At 39.6% G+C, this 20,015-nt stretch overlaps 1 protein-coding gene across 1 annotated transcript in view; it reads right to left on the reverse strand.

Moving 5' to 3' along the window:
- LOC122427838 (asparagine--tRNA ligase, cytoplasmic-like) overlaps positions 1-14,904 on the reverse strand; it is a 49,210-nt gene extending 34,306 nt beyond the window's left edge. The window contains exon 1 of the mRNA XM_043447550.1: positions 14,783-14,904. Coding sequence (XP_043303485.1) covers positions 14,783-14,904 — 122 coding nt within the window. The remainder of the gene's footprint in view (positions 1-14,782) is intronic.
- Positions 14,905-20,015: the final 5,111 nt, after the last annotated feature.

Consider the following 20,015-nt stretch of genomic DNA (forward strand, 5'->3'; position numbering starts at 1 on the left):
CACTGAGTGCAGTCTCTACCCATCACTTTTGTTTGCCATGATTCAGGACACAGCACAGCAGATTCTCAGAAAGAGGGCTTTTTTTTCTTCCTTCAATAAATTGCACATCGCCGAAAGTGTTTCTAGCCTTTGACCCCTTCATTCAACACTTTGGAATTTATTTTGTGGAAATCTTTCAAAAGGAGAAAAGAATTGAAGGTATCTGTTTTTCAAAGCAACGTCATGGAGAAAAATCAGAAATAACCCACACATCCAAAAAAAGGAGAATGGTTAGAAAAATCATGATAAAGCCAGGGTATGAAATATCATCTGATCATTAAATATGGTGATTCTAAAATCCATGTAGCAATAGGGCAAACTAATATAATGTTACTGATAAAAGCAGAGAGCTGAGTGGTAGATGTGCTAGTAATGGTAGTCACTACTCTAAAAAACATGTAGCATATGGGCAAAGCCTAGCAGGGAAAGCAAAACTGAAAACAGTTGGCATGTTAGAGGGTGGAACTGTGGGTGGATTTTCTTTCATTTACTGTTATCATTATACTGTTTTACAATATATAAAATTCAAGACAGAGATGCAGTTCCCATGTGGAACAAAAAAGACATTAGGTAATTAATCTCCTTTAAATTCTCAGAGTTCAGGACACTGTCTTCCAGAGCAGAGTCCTGTAGAAATGAATGACAGGGACTAATTGTTGGGCAAAGAGAGAGAGTCAGGAAAGGTTTGAATCATAGGAATTTCTCAAAAGTTGCCTCAAGATGCCAGAATAACACTGATTGGAGTTGGGGATGGATAAAGGAAGAAAAGTCATCAAAACAAAGAGACACCAAAATACTTAGGACGATACCCCAAAGATGAATGTGTCCTTATTGTGTCCTGTGTGCATGCCAAGTCACTTTAGTCATGGCCAACTCTGTGTGACAGTATGGATTGTAGCCTGCCAGGCTCCTCTGTCCATAGGATTCTCCAGGCAAGAATTCTGGAGTGGGATGCCATCTCCTCCTCTAGGGGATCTTCCCGATCCAGGGATGGAACTCAGGTCTCTTAGGTCTCCTGCATGGGCAGGCAGATTCTTTACCACTAGCACCACCTAGAACACACCCTTATTGTGTCCTAGACCTGTCTTTTATTATCTCCTAATCATAGTCTCCAGAGTTAATAGGAAGGGAGAAACACAGTCTTTATACTAATACTCTGCTCCCTCTTGCCAACAAACAATTTCTCCTATTAGAAACATTTGAAAAATAACTCATCTTCTAAATGCTGGGCAGCCAAGGCAGGACTTGAGTTGCCCTGAGATAATCTTATCAGGGGGCTTCCCAGATAGCACTAGTGGGGGAAAAAAAAAAAACAAAAAACCGTCTGCCAATGCAGATAGACAAAAAGAGACATGGGTTCGATCCCTGGGTCAGGAAGATCCCCTGGAGAAGGAAATGGCAACCCACTCCAGTATTCTTGCCTGAAGAATCCCTTGGACAGGGAGCCTGGTGGGCTGCAAAGAGTCAGAAAACTGAAGTGACTTAGCACACAGCATGATCCTATCAAGAGAGTTGAGTTGGGCTATTCACCTTCCTCTGAGGTCCAGCCTACCACAGGGTGGAGTCAACATCACAGATGGAGGGAAGACCCATGACCAAGCATCAGGGACCTGGGATACAGTTCTGGCTCTGCCCTGTTGACACTTTGCCCTGGGACAATCACCACCCTCAGTTTTCCCATCTGTAAATGGAATAATTGGGCTAGAACCTTGATGATCTCCAAGGATCCTGTCAGCTTCAACATTCTATGTGTTTAAATGTTTTCTTAATCCCTAAAAAAAAAAAACACAACACTTTCTATATATCTACCCCTGGCCCATAGACAGAATTAATGAAGTCACCACCTCAGTGACAAGGAGTGTAAATCTGAGTACTTCTCTTAATGCCAGATGCCTTGCACTTTTATGGGTCTAAAAAACTTAGAAAGCACATCCACAGACATTATCATTCATCATGATTCTAGGATTGTAAGGACCCACTTTTAATCCACTTCCCAGTTGGAAAAACAGAAGATAAAGCAGTTTAAATGTCAGGGTCAAGGCTCCAACCCAGGTCCTCCACACCTAACTGAACCTTCTGTTCATGACAAATTGGAGTCTCAGAAACTAGGAGAACCAGTGAGTGTTTCCGGAGAATCTTGTTGTGCTGAGGACAAGACTCAAGAGGAAGACAAAAGGAAAAAAAAAAAAAAAAGATGGGAAATTAAGGCAAGGAGAGAGTCTTGAGGGAAATCAAAGATGTCAAGGTAAGTCCCAACAACAAAGAAGCCACAGTTAACCTCAAGTCTTTTCTTTTCCCAAGGGTTTGGGACATTTGATGATCCAGCAATAGAGCCCTTTTTGAGTCAGGTGATATTTTTGCAGAGGCCTCCTGTGGATGGAAAAATTGAGCACATAATTTTAAAGCCTCACATTTAATTTGACAGGCTTGCAACACATTTTGTTCTGAATCAGATGCCCCATTGTCCTTTTGTTCAAAGAGGAAATTAAAGTATAGGAAAGAAGACAAGCTCTGGTTTGTTGATATGTTTTGTATTTGGCCACAGGAAGGTCATTAAAATGCACTTCCAGCTCCTTGCAGGAAAATTTACATTTGAAGCAAAGTTAATTTACTTCTTTGCCTGGTGATATCCATTCTTTTCATCTATAATGAGTGATATACCCTTAAATTCTGGACTGGCACGTCACTCACCATCATCAGAAAGTTGTGATGAACTCATTCTAAGCCCTGATGGGAAATACATCTAAGACAGAACACCCAGGGAAAACACTAAGGTGCTGAAGAATATGTGTAACACAATCTCATCCAGGTGATTCAACTGGCCCCCAGGTCTGCAGCCTTCTGGGGTCATCCTGTAGTCAAGCTCAGTTCATGTGCCCAATGCTGACAGCTTTTGAAAGGTCTATTTTTTTTTTCTGTTTCTGCTAAAACTATATACAGATCTAGAAAGCAACAATCACATTTGAACAGAAGAGAGTTTAAGACTCCAAAGCCACCTTTTATGGGTGACTTATTTAACTCTTGAAAAAAGGACGGGGATAGATACTACTATTTTATTTGACACTCTCCATGTCTGAGTTGTCATAGAATAAAAGATTAAATTATAAATGTATAGCTTACTATTTACCCTCTCCTCTCTTTTAAGGAAGTTCAGCCTAGAGATTGCATCATTTGGGGAAAAAAAGGTTTTAGCCAGGGAGAGTTGGTAGCACTGTTTGGAGATGATAAAGAAGACAGGAAGAAGGAGAAAGAATGGGTGAGGAAGCTTCTGTAAGAACTTTGAGGGAGGGAGAGACCTCCAAATGTGAATGGCTAAGTAAACTGTGATACATCTAACAATGAAATATTATTTAGTGCTAAAAAGAAAGGAGTTATCAAGCCATGTAAAAATGAAACCACACCTCAAATGGGACCTGAATCCACAACCTTCCAACTGAAACTGCACAACTCATCTCAGGACTTAATGAAGCTCAAGTTCTTTATGTCTCAAAACAGAAGGAATTCAATGAGAGTCAAAGTGATAGGTTAAGAAGTGAATTTACTAATATAGGACACTCGTGAAGGATACATGTGGACAGGGAAGAGGGCCTTGTCCTGAGAACTAAGTGGGTTACATTTTTATAATTAAAGAAAAAAGTGGAGAGAGAGAGAAAACCACCTTCTTCTCTTCCTTTGTAGAGACATTGCAGGAAAATGGGACATGAGAGGATGATCTATCCCAGCTCTTGGGTGAGTTCCTGAGCTAGACTATCAAGTAGGGCTCTTAGCTTTGTGCAGGAAAGAATTTAAAACCAAGCCATAATAAAGTGAAAGAAGGTTCATTGAGAAGGAAACACATTTCACAGGCAGAATGCAGTCATCTCAAAAGGCAAGAGTGGTGCCAAAATACAGGGTGGTTAGTTTATATGGGCCAGGTAATTTCATAGGTTAATGAGTGGGAGGTTAACGAGTGGTTATTCCAACTACTTGGGGGAAGGGGCAGAGATTTCCAAGAATTGGGCCATCAACACCCACTTATCGGCCTTTTACACCTTTTACGGTAGGCCTTGGAATCCTCATGGTGCCTGGGGCTACATCATTTAGCATGCTGATGTATTACAATGAGCATATAATAAAGCTCAAGGTCTCCTGGAAGTCAAATCTTCCACCATCTTGGCCCTAATTAGTTCTGACCAGTTATTCTCATATACTCAATGGCTATCTCATTCTTTCAAAAGTTGTGCCCTGCCTCCTTCCTCCTGCCTTAAAATCAGTATCCAAACAAGATGCATAAGTTGCAACTATCTGACATTTATATAAAGTCTACTTTAATCTATAGATTAAATTATAGACTTCTCAGTTCAGTTCAATCATTCAGTCGTGTCCACTCAGTTGCTTTGCGACCCCATGGACTGCAGTACGCCAGCCCTCCCTGTCCATCACCAACTCCCGGAGTTTACCCAAACTCGTGTCGATGGAGTCAGTGATGCCATCCAACCATCTCATCCTATGTTGTCCCCTTCTCCTCCTGCCCTCAATCTTTCCCAACATCAGGGTCTTTCAAAATGAGTCAGTTCTTCACATCAGGTGGCCAAAGTATTCAGCTTCAACATCAGTCCTTCCAATGAACACTCAGGACTGATCTCCTTTAGGATGGACTGCTTGGATCTCCTTGCAGTCCAAGGGACTCCTCTGAAAAGTCTTCTCCAACACCACAGTTCAAAAGCACCAATTCTTCTGCACTCAGCTTTCTTTATAGTCCAACTCTCACATCCATACATGACTACTGGAAACACCATAGCCTTGACAAGATGGATCTTTGTTGGCAAAGTAATGTCTCTGCTTTTTAATATGCTGTCTAGGTGGGTCATAACTTTTCTTCCAAGGAGGAAGTATCTTTTTATTTTATGGCTGCAATCACCATCTGCTGTGATTTTGGAGCCCAGAAAAATAAAGTCAGCCACTGTTTCCACTGTTTCCCCATCTGTCTGCCATGAAGTGATGGGACCAGATGCCATGATCTTAGTTTTCTGAATGTTGAGCTTTAAGCCAAATTTTTCATTCACCTCTTTCACTTTCATCGAGAGGCTGTTCAGTTCTTCTTTGCTTTTTGCCATAAGGATGGTGACATCTGCATCTGTGAGGTTATTGATATTTCCCTGGGCAATCTTGATTCCAGCTTGTGCTTCATCCAGTCCAGTGTTTCTCATGATGTACCCTGCAGACATCCTTGTATGTGAAGTCAGGTGGGCCTTAGGAAGAAGCATCACTACAAACAAAGCTAGTGGAGGTGATGGAATTCCATTGAACTATTTCAAATCCTAAAAGATGATGCTGTGAAAGCGCTGCACTCACTATGCCAGCAAATTTGGAAACTCAGCAGCGGCCACAGGACTGGAAAAAGTCAGTTTTCATTCCAATCCCAAAGAAAGGCAATGGCAAAGAATGCTCAAACTACCTCACAGTTGCACTCATCTCACCTCTAGTAAAGTAATGCTCAAAATTCTCCAAGCCAGGCTTCAGCAATACGTGAACTGTGAACTTCCAGATGTTCAAGCTGGTTTTAGAAAAGGCAGAGGAAACAGAGAGCAAATTGCCAACATCCACTGGAGCATCGAAAAACAAGAGAGTTCCAGAAAAACATCTATTTCTGCTTTATGGACTATGCCAAAGCCTTTGACTGTGTGGATCACAACAAACTAAGGAAAATTCTGAGAGAGATGGGAATACCAGACCACCTGACCTGCCTCTTGAGAAACCTGTATGCAGGTCAGGAAGCAACAGTTAGAACTGGACATGGAACAACAGACTGGTTCCAAATAGGAAAAGGAGTATGTCAAGGTTCTATATTGTCACCCTGCTTATTTAACTTATATGCACATTACAACATGAGAAATGCTGGGCTGGATGAAGCACAAGCTGGAATCAAGATTGCCAGGAGAAATATCAATAACCTCAGATATGCAGATGACACTACCCTTGTGGCAGAAAGGAAAGAAGAACTAAAGAACCTCTTTGATGAAAGTGAAAGAGGATAGTGAAAAAGTTGACTGAAAGCTCAGCATTCAGAAAACTAAGATCATGGCATTCAGTCCCATCACTTCATGGCAAAGAGAAGGGGAAACAGTGGATGACTTTATTTTGGGGGGCTCCAAAATCACTGCAGATAGCGATTGAAGCCATGAAATTAAAAGATGCTTCCTCTTTGGAAGAAAAGTTATGACCCACCTAGACAGCATATTAAAAAGCAGAGACATTACTTTGTCAACAAAAGTCCGTCTAGTCAAGGCTATGGTTTTTCCAGTGGTCATGTATGGATGTGAGAGTTGGACTATAAAGAAAGCTGAGTGCAGCAGAATTGATGCTTTTGAACTGTGGTGTTGGAGAAGACTCTTGAGGGTCCCTTGGACTGCAAGGAGATCCAAGCAGTCCATCCTAAAGGAGATCAGTCCTGAATATTTATTGGTAGGACTGATGCTGAAGATGAAACTCCAAACTTTGGCCATCTGATGTGAAGAACTGACTCATTTGAAAAGACCCTGATGCTGGGAAAGATTGAGGGCAGGAGGAGAAGGGGACAACAGAGTACGAGACGGTTGGATGGCATCACTAACTCCATGGACATGAGTTTGGGTAAACTCCAGGAGCTGGTGATGGACAGGGAGGCCTGGCATGCTGTGGTTCATGGGGTCACAAAGAGTCGGACATGACTGAGTGACCGAACTGAACTGAACCGTGCATATAAGTTAAATAAGCAGGGTGACAATATACAGCCTCGATGTACTCCGTTCCCAATATGGAACCAGTCTGTTGTTCCATGTCCAGTTCTAACTGTTGCTTCCTGACCTGCATACAGATTTCTCAAGAGGCATGTCAGGTGGTCTGGTATTCCCATCTCTTGAAGAATTTTCCACAGTTTGCTTGATCCACACAGTCAAAGGCTTTGGCATTGTCAATAACAGAGAAGTAGATATTTTTCTGAAACTCTCTTGCTTTTTTGATAATCCAACAGATGTTGAACAATTGATCCCTGGTTCCTCTGCCTTTTCTAAATCCAGCTTGAACATCTGGAACTTCACAGCTCATGTATTGTTGAAGCCTGGATTGGAGAATTTTGAGCATTACTTTACTAGCAGGTGAGATGAGTGCAATTATGCAGTAGTTTGAGCATTCTTTGGCATTGCCTTTCTTTGGGATTGGAATGAAAACTGACCTTTTCTAGTCCTGTGGCCCCTTTTGAGTTTTCCAAATTTGCTGACATAGTGAGTGCAGCGCTTTCACAGCATCATCTTTTAGGATTTGAAATAGCTCAACTAGAATTCTATCACCTCCACTAGCTTTGTTAGTAGTAATGCTTCCTTAGGCCCACTTGACTTCATTTTCCAGGTTGTCTGACTCTAGGTGAGTGATCACACCATCATGGTTATCTGGGTCATTAAGATCTTTTTTGTACAGTTCTTCTGTGTATTCTTGCCACCTCTTCTTAATATCTTCTGCTTCTGTTAGGTCCATACCATTTCTGTCCTTTATTGAGACCAACTTTGCGTGAAATGTTCCCTTGGTATCTCTAATTTTCTTGAAGAGATCTCTAGTCTTTCCCATTCTATTGTTTTCCTCTATTTCTTTGCACTGATCACTGAGGAAGGCGTTCTCATCTCTCGTTGATTTTCTGCACTCAAATGGGTGTGTCTTTCCTTTTCTCCTTGCCTTCCACTTCTCTTCTTTTCACTGCTATTTGTAAGGCCTCCTCAGACAGCCATTTTGCTTTTTAGCATTTCTTTTTCTTGGGGATGGTCTTGACCCCTGTCTCCTGTACAATGTCACGAAACTCCATAGTTCATCAGACACTCTGTCTATCAGATCTAGTCCCTTAAATCGATTTCTCACTTCCACTGTATAATCATAAAGGATTTGATTTAGGTCATACCTGAATACTCTAGTGGTTTTCCCTACTTTCCTCAAATTAAATCTGAATTTGGCAATAAGGAGTTCATGACCTGAGCCACAGTCAGCTCCTGGTCTTGTTTTTGTTGACTGTATAGAGCTTCTCCATCTTTGGCCACAAAGAATATAATCAATATGATTTCGGTATTGACCATCTGCCAATGTCCATGTGTAGAGTCTTCTCTTGTGTTGTTGGAAGAGGGTGTTTTCTATGACTAGTGCATTTTCTTGGCAGAACTCTATGAGCCTTTGCCCTGCTTCATTCTGTACTCCAAGGCCAAACTTGCCTCTTACTCCAGGTGTTTCTTGACTTCCTACTTATGCATTCCAGTCCCCTATAATGAAAAGGATATCTTTTTTGGGTGTTAGTTCTAAAAGGTCTTGTAAGTCTTCATAGAACCGTTCAACTTCAGCTTCTTCAGCATTACTGGTCGGGTATTGAATGATTTGCCTTGGAAACGAACAGAGATAATTCTGTCGTTTTTGAGATTGCATCCAAGTACTGCATTTCAGACTCTTTTGTTGACTATGATGGCTACTCCATTTCTTCTTAGAGATTCTTGCCCACCGTAGTAGATATAATGGTCATCTGAGTTAAATTCACCCATTCCAGTCCATTTTAGTTTGCCGATTCCTGAAATATCGACATTCACTCTTGCCATCTCCTGTTTAGCCACTTCCAATTTGCCTGGATTCATCGACCAAACATTTCAGGTTCCTATGCAATATTGCTCTTTACAGCATTGGACCTTGCTTCCATGACCAGCTAGGTGGTTTTTTTTTTTTTTGCTTTCACTCTGTCTCTTCATTCTTTCTGGAGTTATTTCTCCACCGACTTCCAGTAGCATATTGGGCACCTACTGACCTGGGGAGTTCATCTTTCAGTGTCCTGTCTTTTGCCTTTTCATACTGTCCATGGGGTTCTCAAGGCAAGAATACTGAAGTGGTTTGCCATTCCCTTCTCCAGTGGACCACATTTTGTCAGAACTCTCCACCATGACCCGTCTGTCTTGGGAGCATGCATGGCTCATAGTTTCATGAGTTAGACAAGGCTATGGTCCATGTGATCAGATTGGTTAGTTTTCTGTGATTGTGGTTTCTGTCTGTCTGCCCCCCTGATGCCCTCTCTCAGGGCCTACTGTCTTATTGGGGTTTCTCTGACCTTGGACATGGGGTATCTCCTCTTGGCCGCTCACTGCTCCAGCGCTAAGGATAATTTAAATGATTTTCTTAAAATTTAATAAGTATAAATCTGTAGGTAGCTTTGTTAGTTTAGGACCATAAATAGGGACAATTTGATTTGTTCACAAATTGTTTGGCAAATACAGTTATGTCAGATAAAACAAATTTTATAATTTTAATTATAAAGTGATTTATGTAATAAATCAAAAGGTTGCTGATCTCTAAGGAAGATATAATCTCTAATTTTCACCAAACTGTGAAAAGCAAGAAAAGCTTTGGAAATGAAGAAACTATCAGTTTTAGAGCAAAGAAAAAGAAGTTTTGCTTTCCAAACATAATTCATCTTGTCATACAAAACTAAACACACGTCAGAAAAGAGAAAGAGACAAATAAACACACAATTATTTACATTCAACTTTCGTTACATAAAGGTTTGCCTAATTTCCACCCCCTTTTGAGTTATCACAACACATAACATATAGCAGGTATCAGTTCGAAATAAATACATTTAGCCACAAATAACAGAAAATCCAACAAAGAGAAGCTTATATACACAGGGATTTGTTTTCTCTCAAGTTACAAGGACTCCAGGGTTCTTCAGTCCAAGGTTGGGATAACTATATTATGGAGTCATCAGGGACCTAAGCTCCTTCTAACTTTCTTCTCTGTCATCTTTTGTTTGTGGCTTTAGTCTTTGTGGTCACAAAATAAAGTTGTTGCACCACCAAGCATAGTATCCACATTCTAAGTAGGAAGAAGTGTGAAGGGAAAAGGTTTAAAGGCAGAGGTTTTTCTCTTAATGTGCTTTTGCCCTTTTGTTTGGAAAAGATATTCCTCCCTGCAGGGCAATCCTGATGCTAACTACCTGGAGTGAGGTCAGACTTCATAGGTTAAGGGCATCGTCCTCCTTAGACTACCCTCATGTCACACATCGGCCACAAGCTTGCAGGGTCCCAGGCCACCTGTACTTCCAAATACCTGAATACGAATTCAGAGGTTCCCACTATCCTCTTGGGTTCAGTAATTTGCTAGAATGACTCATAGAACCAAGGAAATAACTATACTTATCATTATAGTAGTATTAGAGCAAAATAATAGAAATCAAAACCAGTCAAAAGAAGAGACCCTAGACCCAGAGGGAGCTGGCAGAGAGGGAGGTGGGAGGGGGGATCGGGATGGGGAATACATGTAACTCCATGGCTGATTCATGTCAATGTATGACAAAACCCACTGCAATGTTGTGAAGTAATTAGCCTCCAACTAGTAAAAATAAATGGAAAAAAAAAAAAAGAAGAGACCCATAAGGCAAGGTCTGAGAGGATCCTATGCCTCATCCTCCTGGCACTTCAATGTGTATCACCAGCCAGAGAACCCGCCCCATCTTTGGAGAGCCAGAGTTTTTATTGGAGTTTTATTAAAGAGAGTGATTGATTGAATCATTTGACCATCTAACTGAACTTCAATGCTCCTCCTCTCCCTGGAAGTCTGGCTAACCTCCTGTGGCTCAAAGCCCCAACCCTTCAATCACAAGATTGGTCTTTCTAGCGTGGCCAGCTCCCATCCTGAAATTACTTAGGGGAAGACCCTGAGTCACTTCATTAGCATAACTCAGGTGTGGTTTAAAGGGTTTACCATGAAAAACAGATCCTTCTACCACATAGGAAATCCCAAGGGTTAAAAGGCTCCCCAGGAACCAAGGACAAAAGCCAGCTAAATTCTGTTTTATAGGACACTCCTTAGCTCCTCACTAAAGCCTGGAACTGTGTTCCATGGCCACCCCTGTTGTAAGGGAGGCTGGGAAACAAGGTTTTAAGTTTTACAGCCTCTAAGACAGAAACAGACAAGGAAAATATGGTTGGAAATTGAGTTGAGTCAGCCCAGAATGTCTGCCATAATCATCAGCAATTTGGACATTTGAAAACTGAAGTTTTGCTCAGATTAAAACAAACTCCCTTTCCTTTTACATGGGACTTTATTTTCTAAAGTGTTAATTTTCTAACCATAAGACTGCTTTCTCTCACTTGTTGCAGAAATCCTAACAGTCTCCAAACCTGTGAATCTCAAGGAAGCAGCTTGGACTATGTGTGATTCATTTTGGTTGAATTAAAAGAAGAGTAATTTCTTAGGTTTACACAGCCTTTTTAGAATTTACAAAACATACACTGCCCCATGTAAAGACATGCAGCACAGAGGAACATGCCAGGCAGATCTAACCATGTGAGGTTAAGCAAACCTTTCTGAGGTTAATAACACCTCCTAGAATCAGTATGTGGAGAAGGCAATGGCAACCCACTCCAGTACTCTTGCCTGGAAAATCCCACGGACAGAGGGGCCTGGTAGGCTGTAGTCCATGGGGTCGCTGGGAGTCAGACACGACTGAGTGACTTCACTTTCACTTTCATGCATTGGAGAAGGAAATGGCAACCTACTCCAGTATTCTTGCCTGGAGAATCCCAGGGATGGGGGAGCCTGGTGGGCTGCCGTTTATGGGGTCGCACAGAGTCGGACACGACTGAAGTGACTTAGCAGCAGAATCAGTATGAGAATTAAATAATAGAGCATAGCTGAAACACTTGAGTCAATGCCTGACACTCAAAGCTGTTTATCACGAATCCCATAATGATCCTTATCAAGTTCACTCTTCATGCTTAATCAAGGTTACTTCAATTCCCAAGGCAGGGCTTAACCAAATCTAAACCCAATATCTCTCCACTACATTGCTCTGGTTCTGCATATTTACCACTCAGGGAATCAAGAATCAACCCCTCCCCATAAAAGGCATCTAGGTAAAGATATAATCCTCCCAATTGCTTATATGTTTATTATCTCTAGAGGTAATAAATATCCCCAACATGTGATGAAGCTGTCAACATTTTAGTAGGCATGTACTTTGACCAATTAATTGTTAATCCTATTAAGAAGACCAAACACATTCTATTCAAGTCTCAGATGACTTTTGTCATTTTTATCCTCCCAAGTGAACTACTGAGAAATAAAGATAGAGTAGCCTGTACATGGTAATCAACCACTATTACAGCTCAACTTTGAGGGAGGAGGGAAGTTGCATTTAACGATGTGAAAAGTACTTTTTAGTGCCTCGGCTTAAAGACTCAGGCTGTCAAAACAACCATTAATTTTCCCCAGCACCCCCAGCGCTGCTTGAAGTGGACGCTCTACAGATGTTTTACAAAAATGCTTCCCCTTCTGCTCACTGTTGTCAGCGGTTTACATGATTTGGCCAGCAGTTTCCAAAGAAACAACTGAGATAGGAATTGCCCACAACTGAAGAGGAAGTTTCTGGGCCTCATGGGCTTCTCCCTCTGAAACAGTGTGCCCCTTTTTATCAAGTCAGAGACACAGAAAGCTCAAAGAACCCATTGAACTTATTCCTGCCATCCCCATATTTGGAAGCTGGCTATGTTGAACATAAACAAATAAAAGACAGCCCCCATAGGTCCAAAAGCAGAAATGAAGGTGTATTTATTCTAAGCTGCTACTGAACTTCCACCTTCATGTAAAAACTGCCCTACTTAAAAGTCCAGACCTAGGCAACCTCAACCAGAGATGAGCACAAGTCAGCAAATGACCCCCTGGACATGGCTAAATATTGCTTTAAATTTAGCCACACATCAAGGCACATTGTAATCAAAATGACAAAAATTAAAGAGAGAATATTAAAATCAGCAAAGGAAAAGCAACAAATAACATACAAGGGAACTCCTATATCAGCTGACTTTTTATTTAGACACAGTTGGCTTTAAAAAGTAGTTGTGAAGTAGTGCATGTCAACTAGGTCTCTCTGCCAGCACACAGCATCTTGATGGAAGGAAGGGAGGAAGAAGGAAGAGAGGATGGCAGGTGAGCTTTGACTGTGTGTTGACTACTTATTGAAACCTTTAACATGTCCCATCTGATCCTCACAGCAAGAATGTGGCAAACTCAAGCCTATCTGACCCAAGCCCACACTATTTCAACCATGGTTCAATAAATTATTATGGTTTTAATAAAATGACTTAGAATTTTCATTCTAAATTGATTAATAAATATTTACTCCTCCTAGACCTTATATTGTTAAATAAAACAGAAAACATAACCCCTCCCAACAAATATTAGTGCACCTTACCCAAGGATCCAGCAGTAATTCAAGCCAATATGAGTCCTATGAGGCACTAACTGATAATCTCTCTTTAAATTCAGCTGAAGATTGGTGGCCCCTCCCGGTTAGAAGGATATGGCAGAGACTGTTAGCTGTCACTCAGTATTCTTTAGTAACAGAACCCTAATTTTTGCAGGGCACATTACCACCTAGCTTAGATTACATTTCTTAGTCTTCTTTGGTTATGTGACTAGTTTTTGGTAAATGAGACGGAAGAAGCATTACATATTATTTCCAAGGAGTCTCCTTTTTAAGAAAAGGACCAGATATTCTCTTTCTTTTTCTCAGTCCTACTACCTGGACCTCAGATGTGATGGCTGAAGCTCTGGCAGCCATTTTCAACCATGAGAACAATTGCTAAAACCTAGGGATGACAGAAGAGTGGGCTGGTAAGAAATTTATAATTTTTAGACTCCTTGTACACAGAAAAAATAAAATCTTAAGTGGCTAAGCCACTGTTATTTTGGCTAGGCAGAATCATTCATCTTAGAAATGTCAGCATGTCAAATAGCCATTTCATATCTTTAAGATACTAAAAGCACGGAAAGACATGGTTATAATTTATGTAACAATGGGCAACACAAGCTGGGGAGAGGGTCCTGGCAAAATACATTGGATTATAAAACAGAGTCCTGAGTAGTCTGCTGACCCAGCCAAATAGCGAGGAGCTGACATTCCCTGCTCTGTGGCTCCATATGGTAGGGCTTTCATCATCAAATGCAATGCAAGATCCCTGATAGACTCTTGAGTGAAAAAGATAAGTAGTTGTAAAGGGCAGAGAAGGCAACTGGGGAAATCAGAATAAGGGCTGTATCTCAAACAATATTATGTATCACTGTTGATTTTTTTTGAAATAATAATAAAAACTTGGGGGAGGAATCTGGGTGAAAGTATTCTAGGTGTTCACTGTATTATTCTTTCAACTTTTCTTTTTTCAAAGAATTTTGAAAATTTTTATTCTGAAATGTTTTTGTTTCATTTTTTTCAAAATAAAAGGGTAGAAATGGGAAGACAGAAGAAAAAGGACTGAGTAGAAATGGACCCAAGGTAAGAATCTCTCCCTATCATCTTACTATTTGGGGAGAAAATACTATTTCAAACCTTTGGTGACAGTCACTGCATCTGGCTCATGTTATTTTTTTTAATTTGAAGCTATTAAAAATCACTTTAATCCCAGTGAAAAGCATTTATTCATATTACATTTATTTATTGAGCAGCTATTATCTTGTACTATGGATCACCATCTGTGCCTGTTTTAGAGAATGAAAAGTGAAGTGAGGGGCAACCTCTATCCATATTCCTTTGTCCAGTAGCAAAGACAAACATTAAAAGAGAAAGCAATTTCTGAGAAGATGGTAAGCTGAGGTAAGCGACTTTTGTCTTAGCTCCCAAAAGATTATTAAAGACACCTCAGTGTCAGTTTAGAAATGGAAACTAGGAAGGAGATAGACCAGCAGCCGAGAACTAGAAAACAGAACCCACGTTCTCATTGCACTTGGATAGCGCCCAGTCAGGAGCTGGGCAAATGACAGATATGCCTTGAGGACCTGGAGGGCTTGAACAGCCATTATCTTGTGGAAGAGTTCACTGCTGTCTGAGGCCATTAGGGAACTGGAAGAGAAATTCTTGCTCCCCTCATAGTGGTTCACCACGAAAATCAGGCACCAACAGAGACCAGAGGAGTAGGTCTGCTGTCTGAAAAGTTTAGGCACATGGCAGTTGAAACAGGACAGACTTGCCATGCAATGGTCCCCATGAAGGCTTCTCACAGAGAAAGACATGTTCCAGAATAAACCATGTCCTAATTCTGAGCGACTGAAGAGGATCTTTTCAGAGTGAATAGAAAAGGACCAGAGTCTTTAAATTTCATTCTAACTCATATAGCATCTACTTCTTCCTATGTCTTATAGAAATGAGCTCCATAAGTATTGTGGTTATATGTTAATAAAGAGAGATTTTCTGGCCAGTATATCCCAAAGAGTTCTTGAGCTTTTCATGTGTTTTTTTTTGGGGGGTGGGGGTGGGGGGGAATATGGTATGGTCAAGAAAATTTGAGAAGTATCAGATTAAATAAAGACAAAGACATTTATTTACTACAAGATTTTTCAGAGCCTTCAATATGCTAATATTCACTGAATTTCTGTGAATAGAATATACTAATGATGTTGCATCTCCCAAATGTATTTGATGATGGAACTCTTGTATCACAAAGCAGACTCATAAAATTGATGCTCTTTCTTTTAGATCATTGATTATGTTGCCACCTATTTCAGTAACTCTAGCTGTCCAGCTTGTTGCAGCTTACTGGCCTTCATACCTAGTACATCAAATCCTGACTAGGGTGTACAATGAAAAGAGCATTATAAGTTCAAGCTTTGCAGTTTTCCTTGCCTCTCCCCTTTCTCTTCAAGTACTTATGAAAATATTAAGAGAACATTAAAAAGACTTTGTCAGATTCAAAAACAAGATCAACATTTCTGTGGGCACCGAGTGGTACACAGGAATAAAATCACAAGGCTGCCAGGCTCTGTTCACAGAGTAAGCCAACCAGCTAGAGATTTTAGGTCCCATGGAATCAAAGAGGCTAACAGTGCTTCGGGCAAGATAGGGATTCAGGGCCAGACTTGATTCTTAAAACTCAGGGTTTGGAGTAGAGCTGTTCTAATAAAAGAATGCTGAAAATAAAAGCTACCACCAGATATTTCCTGGGGACTAGAGGTTACATAAAACTGTACACTTAGCAAAAGCAGGCAGGACCTGGCTCAAGATTCACTCTACTCTATGCAGGATCTACTTGTTCCCCCAAGAACTGCATGGACCTACAATACTGCCAATGACTTCATGGGAAGAGAGGCCTGAGCTGACAAAATAAACTGCTAGAGGTTGGGAGTAAATGAGGGTGGTGGGCACAGAGAAAGACAGGAAAAATCACTTCTCCACAAGAGGAGGCAGCAAATCCAATAAAGAAGCAAACAGAGATGACGAATGTTAAGAAAGACTGCCAACAGATCAATCAGCAGATAAGTTCGCTCTGATGAAAGGAAAAAAATATAAAATAAGGATATCTGGATACTGACGGAAATCAAGAAATAAGACATTTTTTTTTAAAGAATGATATTTCATGAAGAGAAGAGGGTAAAATAAAATGAGAACTGATGGGTGTTTAAAAAAAGAAAGACCAATTAAAAATTCTGAAAAAATTCCCAGAATGTGGCATTGACTGATAATAAAAACAAGCATTTAAAAGATGTGATGCTCACATTCAAGTCTAACAGGATTTCCAGAACAACAGAAAACTGGAAAAGAGAGAAAGAATATTCAAGGAGACAGTAACCAAGAAGTCTCCACAACTAAGGAAAAATGTGAACCCTCTCACTGAAAGTTCACATTGAGTGCTGAGCAGCATAAATAAAAATAAACTGATACCTCAGTACATTACAGTAAAACTATAGTACATCAAGAGTAAAAAAGAAAACTTTAAAAACTGCCAAAGGGAAAAGCCAAATTAACTACAAAACAAAAACAAAACCAACCCTATTAGACTATCAGATTTCTCATTAGCAATGACACATGTCAGAAGACTAGAGAGTGTTTTGAAGTGTTGAGAGAAAATAACTGTCAACCAAGATTCTATACCCAAACAAGCTAGTTATCCAAGATTAAGGGATAAAGACATTTTAAGATATACAAAGATGAAAAATGTTTCTACATTCTGACATTGGCTGAACAACTACTAAAGGGTTTGCTTCAATAAAAAGAAAAAATATCCAAAAGAACTGAGAGTCAAGAAATAGTCATGATCAGAAAAATTGATAAAGATATTACACGGTTATTGACTATGTTCCATATTACATAGATATTACATAGTTACTGTAGTCATACAAAGATATTACATAGTTATTGACTACATTCCTGACATTGTACATTTCATACCCATGACTCATTTACTTTGCAACTGGAAGTTTGTACCTCTTGATCTCCCTCATCTATTTATTTTCTCCTTCATCCCCCTCTCCTCTGGTACCCATATGCTTGTTCTCTTTATCCACCAGTCTGTTTCTCTTTTGTTGTGTTTGTTCATTTATTTTGTTTTTTAGATTCTTCATATAAGGAAATCATACATTTTTCTTTCTGTATGACTTACTTTACTTACCATAATACCCTCTAGGTCCATCCACATGGTCACAAATGGCAAGATTTCATTCTTTTTTATAGCTGAATAATACTCCATTGTGTGTATGTATAGAAAATACATACTACATCGCTTTTATCTATTCACCTATTGACGTACACTAGGTTACTTTTCATATCTTGGCTATTGCAAATAATGCTAATATGAACATAGGGGGGCATATATCTTTTCTAATTACTTCAGATAAATACTCAGGAGTGGAATTGCTAGATCATATGATAGCTCTATTTTTAATATTTTTGAGGAACCTCTAATGGGCTTCCCTGGTAGCTCAGATGGTAAAGCGTCTGCCTACAATGCGGGAGACCCGGTTCGATCCCTGGGTCGGGAAAATCCCCTGGAGAAGGAAATGGCAACCCACTCCAGTATTCTTGCCTTGAAAATCCCATGGACTGAGGATCCTGGTAGGCTACAGTCCATGGGGTCACAAAGAGTCAGACATGACTGAGCGACTTCACTTCACATACTATTTTCCATAGTGGCTGCACCAGTTTACATTCCCACCAACAGTGCACAAGAGTTCTCCTTTCTCCACATTCTCATGAACACTTGTTACTTGTTGTCTTTTTGATAACAGCTGTTCTGACAGGTATGAAGAGATATCTCATTATGGTTTTGATTTGCATTTCCCTGATGGTTAGAGATGTTGAGCATCTTTTCATGGGTATGTCTTCTTTAGAAACTTGTGTATTTATATCCTCTATTTTTCAATCATGTTGTTTGCTCATTTTTTCATATTGAGTTGTATGACTTCTTTGTATGTTTTGAATATTAACCCCTTATGAAATATATCATTCACAAATATCTTCTCCCACTCAGGAGAGTGGCCATTTTGTTTTGTCAACAGCTTCTTTCATTGTACAAAAGGTATTTAGTTTGATTAGGTCCCATTTATCTGTTTTTGCTTTTGTGTCCCTTGCCTGAGATAACAGATCCAAAAAAGCACTGCTAAGACTAATGTCATAGAGCTTACTGCCTATGTTTTCTTCTGTGAAATTTTATGGTTTCAGGTGTACTTTTATATCTTTAGTTCATTTCAAATTTATTTTGTGCATAGTGTGGGAGCTTTGCCTAGTTTGATTTTTTTGCAAGTAGCTGTCCAGTTTTCCCAACACCATTTATTGAAGATGCTGTCTTTTCCCCATTATATATTCTTGCCTCTTTTGTCATAGATTAATTTCCCATGTAAGTGTAGGTCTATTTCTGGGCTCTGTTCTGTCCTGTTGATTTTTGTGTCTGTTTTTATGCCAGTACCACACTGTTTTGATTACTGTAGCTTTGTAGTTTAGTTTGAAATCAGAGAGTGAGTTTTAAGATTGTTTGGCTATTTGGGGTCTTGTGTTTTCATACAATTTTTAAAATAATTTGTTCTATAAAACTCTGTAAAGCAATTATCCTTCAATTAAAAAATAAATAAATTTTAAAAAATGATTTGTTCTAGTTCTGTGGAAAATGCCAATCATATTTTGATAGAGATTGAATTGAACCTGTAGATTGACTTGGTAGTATGGTCATTTTAACAATATTAATTTCTTTAGTACAAGAAAGAGTATATATTTCCATGTGTTCATGATGTCTTCAATTTTTTTCATCAGTGTCTTATAGTTTTCTGAGTACAGGTCTTTTCCTTCTTATTTAGATTTATGCTTAGGTATTTTATTCTTTTGATGTTGCTGTAAACAAGATTTTTTAAATTAATTTCTCTTTCTGACAGTTTGTTAGTGTATAGAAATTCAACAGACTTCTATGTATTAATTTTGTATCCTGCAACTTCACCAAATTCATAATGAGCTCTAGTAGCTTTCTTCTTTCCGGGTAGCTCAGTGGTAAAGAACCCACCTGCCAATCAGCAGACATGGGTTCTATTCTTGGGTCGGGAAGATACCCTGGAGAAGGAAATAGCAACCCACTCCAGTAGTCTTGCCTGGGAAATCCCATGAACAGAGATGCCTGGTGGGCTACAGTCTATGGGATCACAGAAGAGTCAGACACAACTTGATGACTAAACAATAACAACAACAAAAATTTTCTGGTAGCATCTTTAGGATTTTTTATGTATGATATCATGTCATCTGCAAATAATGACAGTGTCACTTCTTCCTTTCCATCTTGGTTTCTTTGCTTTTTCTTGTTTGATGGCAGTGGCTAGGACTTCCACAACTATGTTGAAAACAGTGCCAAGAGTGTGCATCCTTGTCTTGTTCCTGATCTTAGAGGAAATGTTTTTAGTTTTTCATCATTGAGTATGATGTTAGCTATGAACTTGTCATAGATGACCTTTATTATGCTGAGATATGTTCCTTTGTATATGTTCCTTTATATACCCACTTTGTTGAAAATTTTTTAATTATAAATGGATGTTGAATTTTGTCAAAACTTTGCCTGCGTCAGTTGAGATGATCATATGGTTTTTATTCTTCAATTTGTCAAGGCAATTTATCACATTGATTAATTTGTGGAAATCAAACATCTTTGTATCCTGGGATAAATTCTACTTAACCATGATGTATGCTTCCTGATTGG

This window comes from Cervus canadensis, chromosome 25 (genome assembly GCF_019320065.1).
Source record: "Cervus canadensis isolate Bull #8, Minnesota chromosome 25, ASM1932006v1, whole genome shotgun sequence".
NCBI lineage: Eukaryota > Metazoa > Chordata > Mammalia > Artiodactyla > Cervidae > Cervus > Cervus canadensis.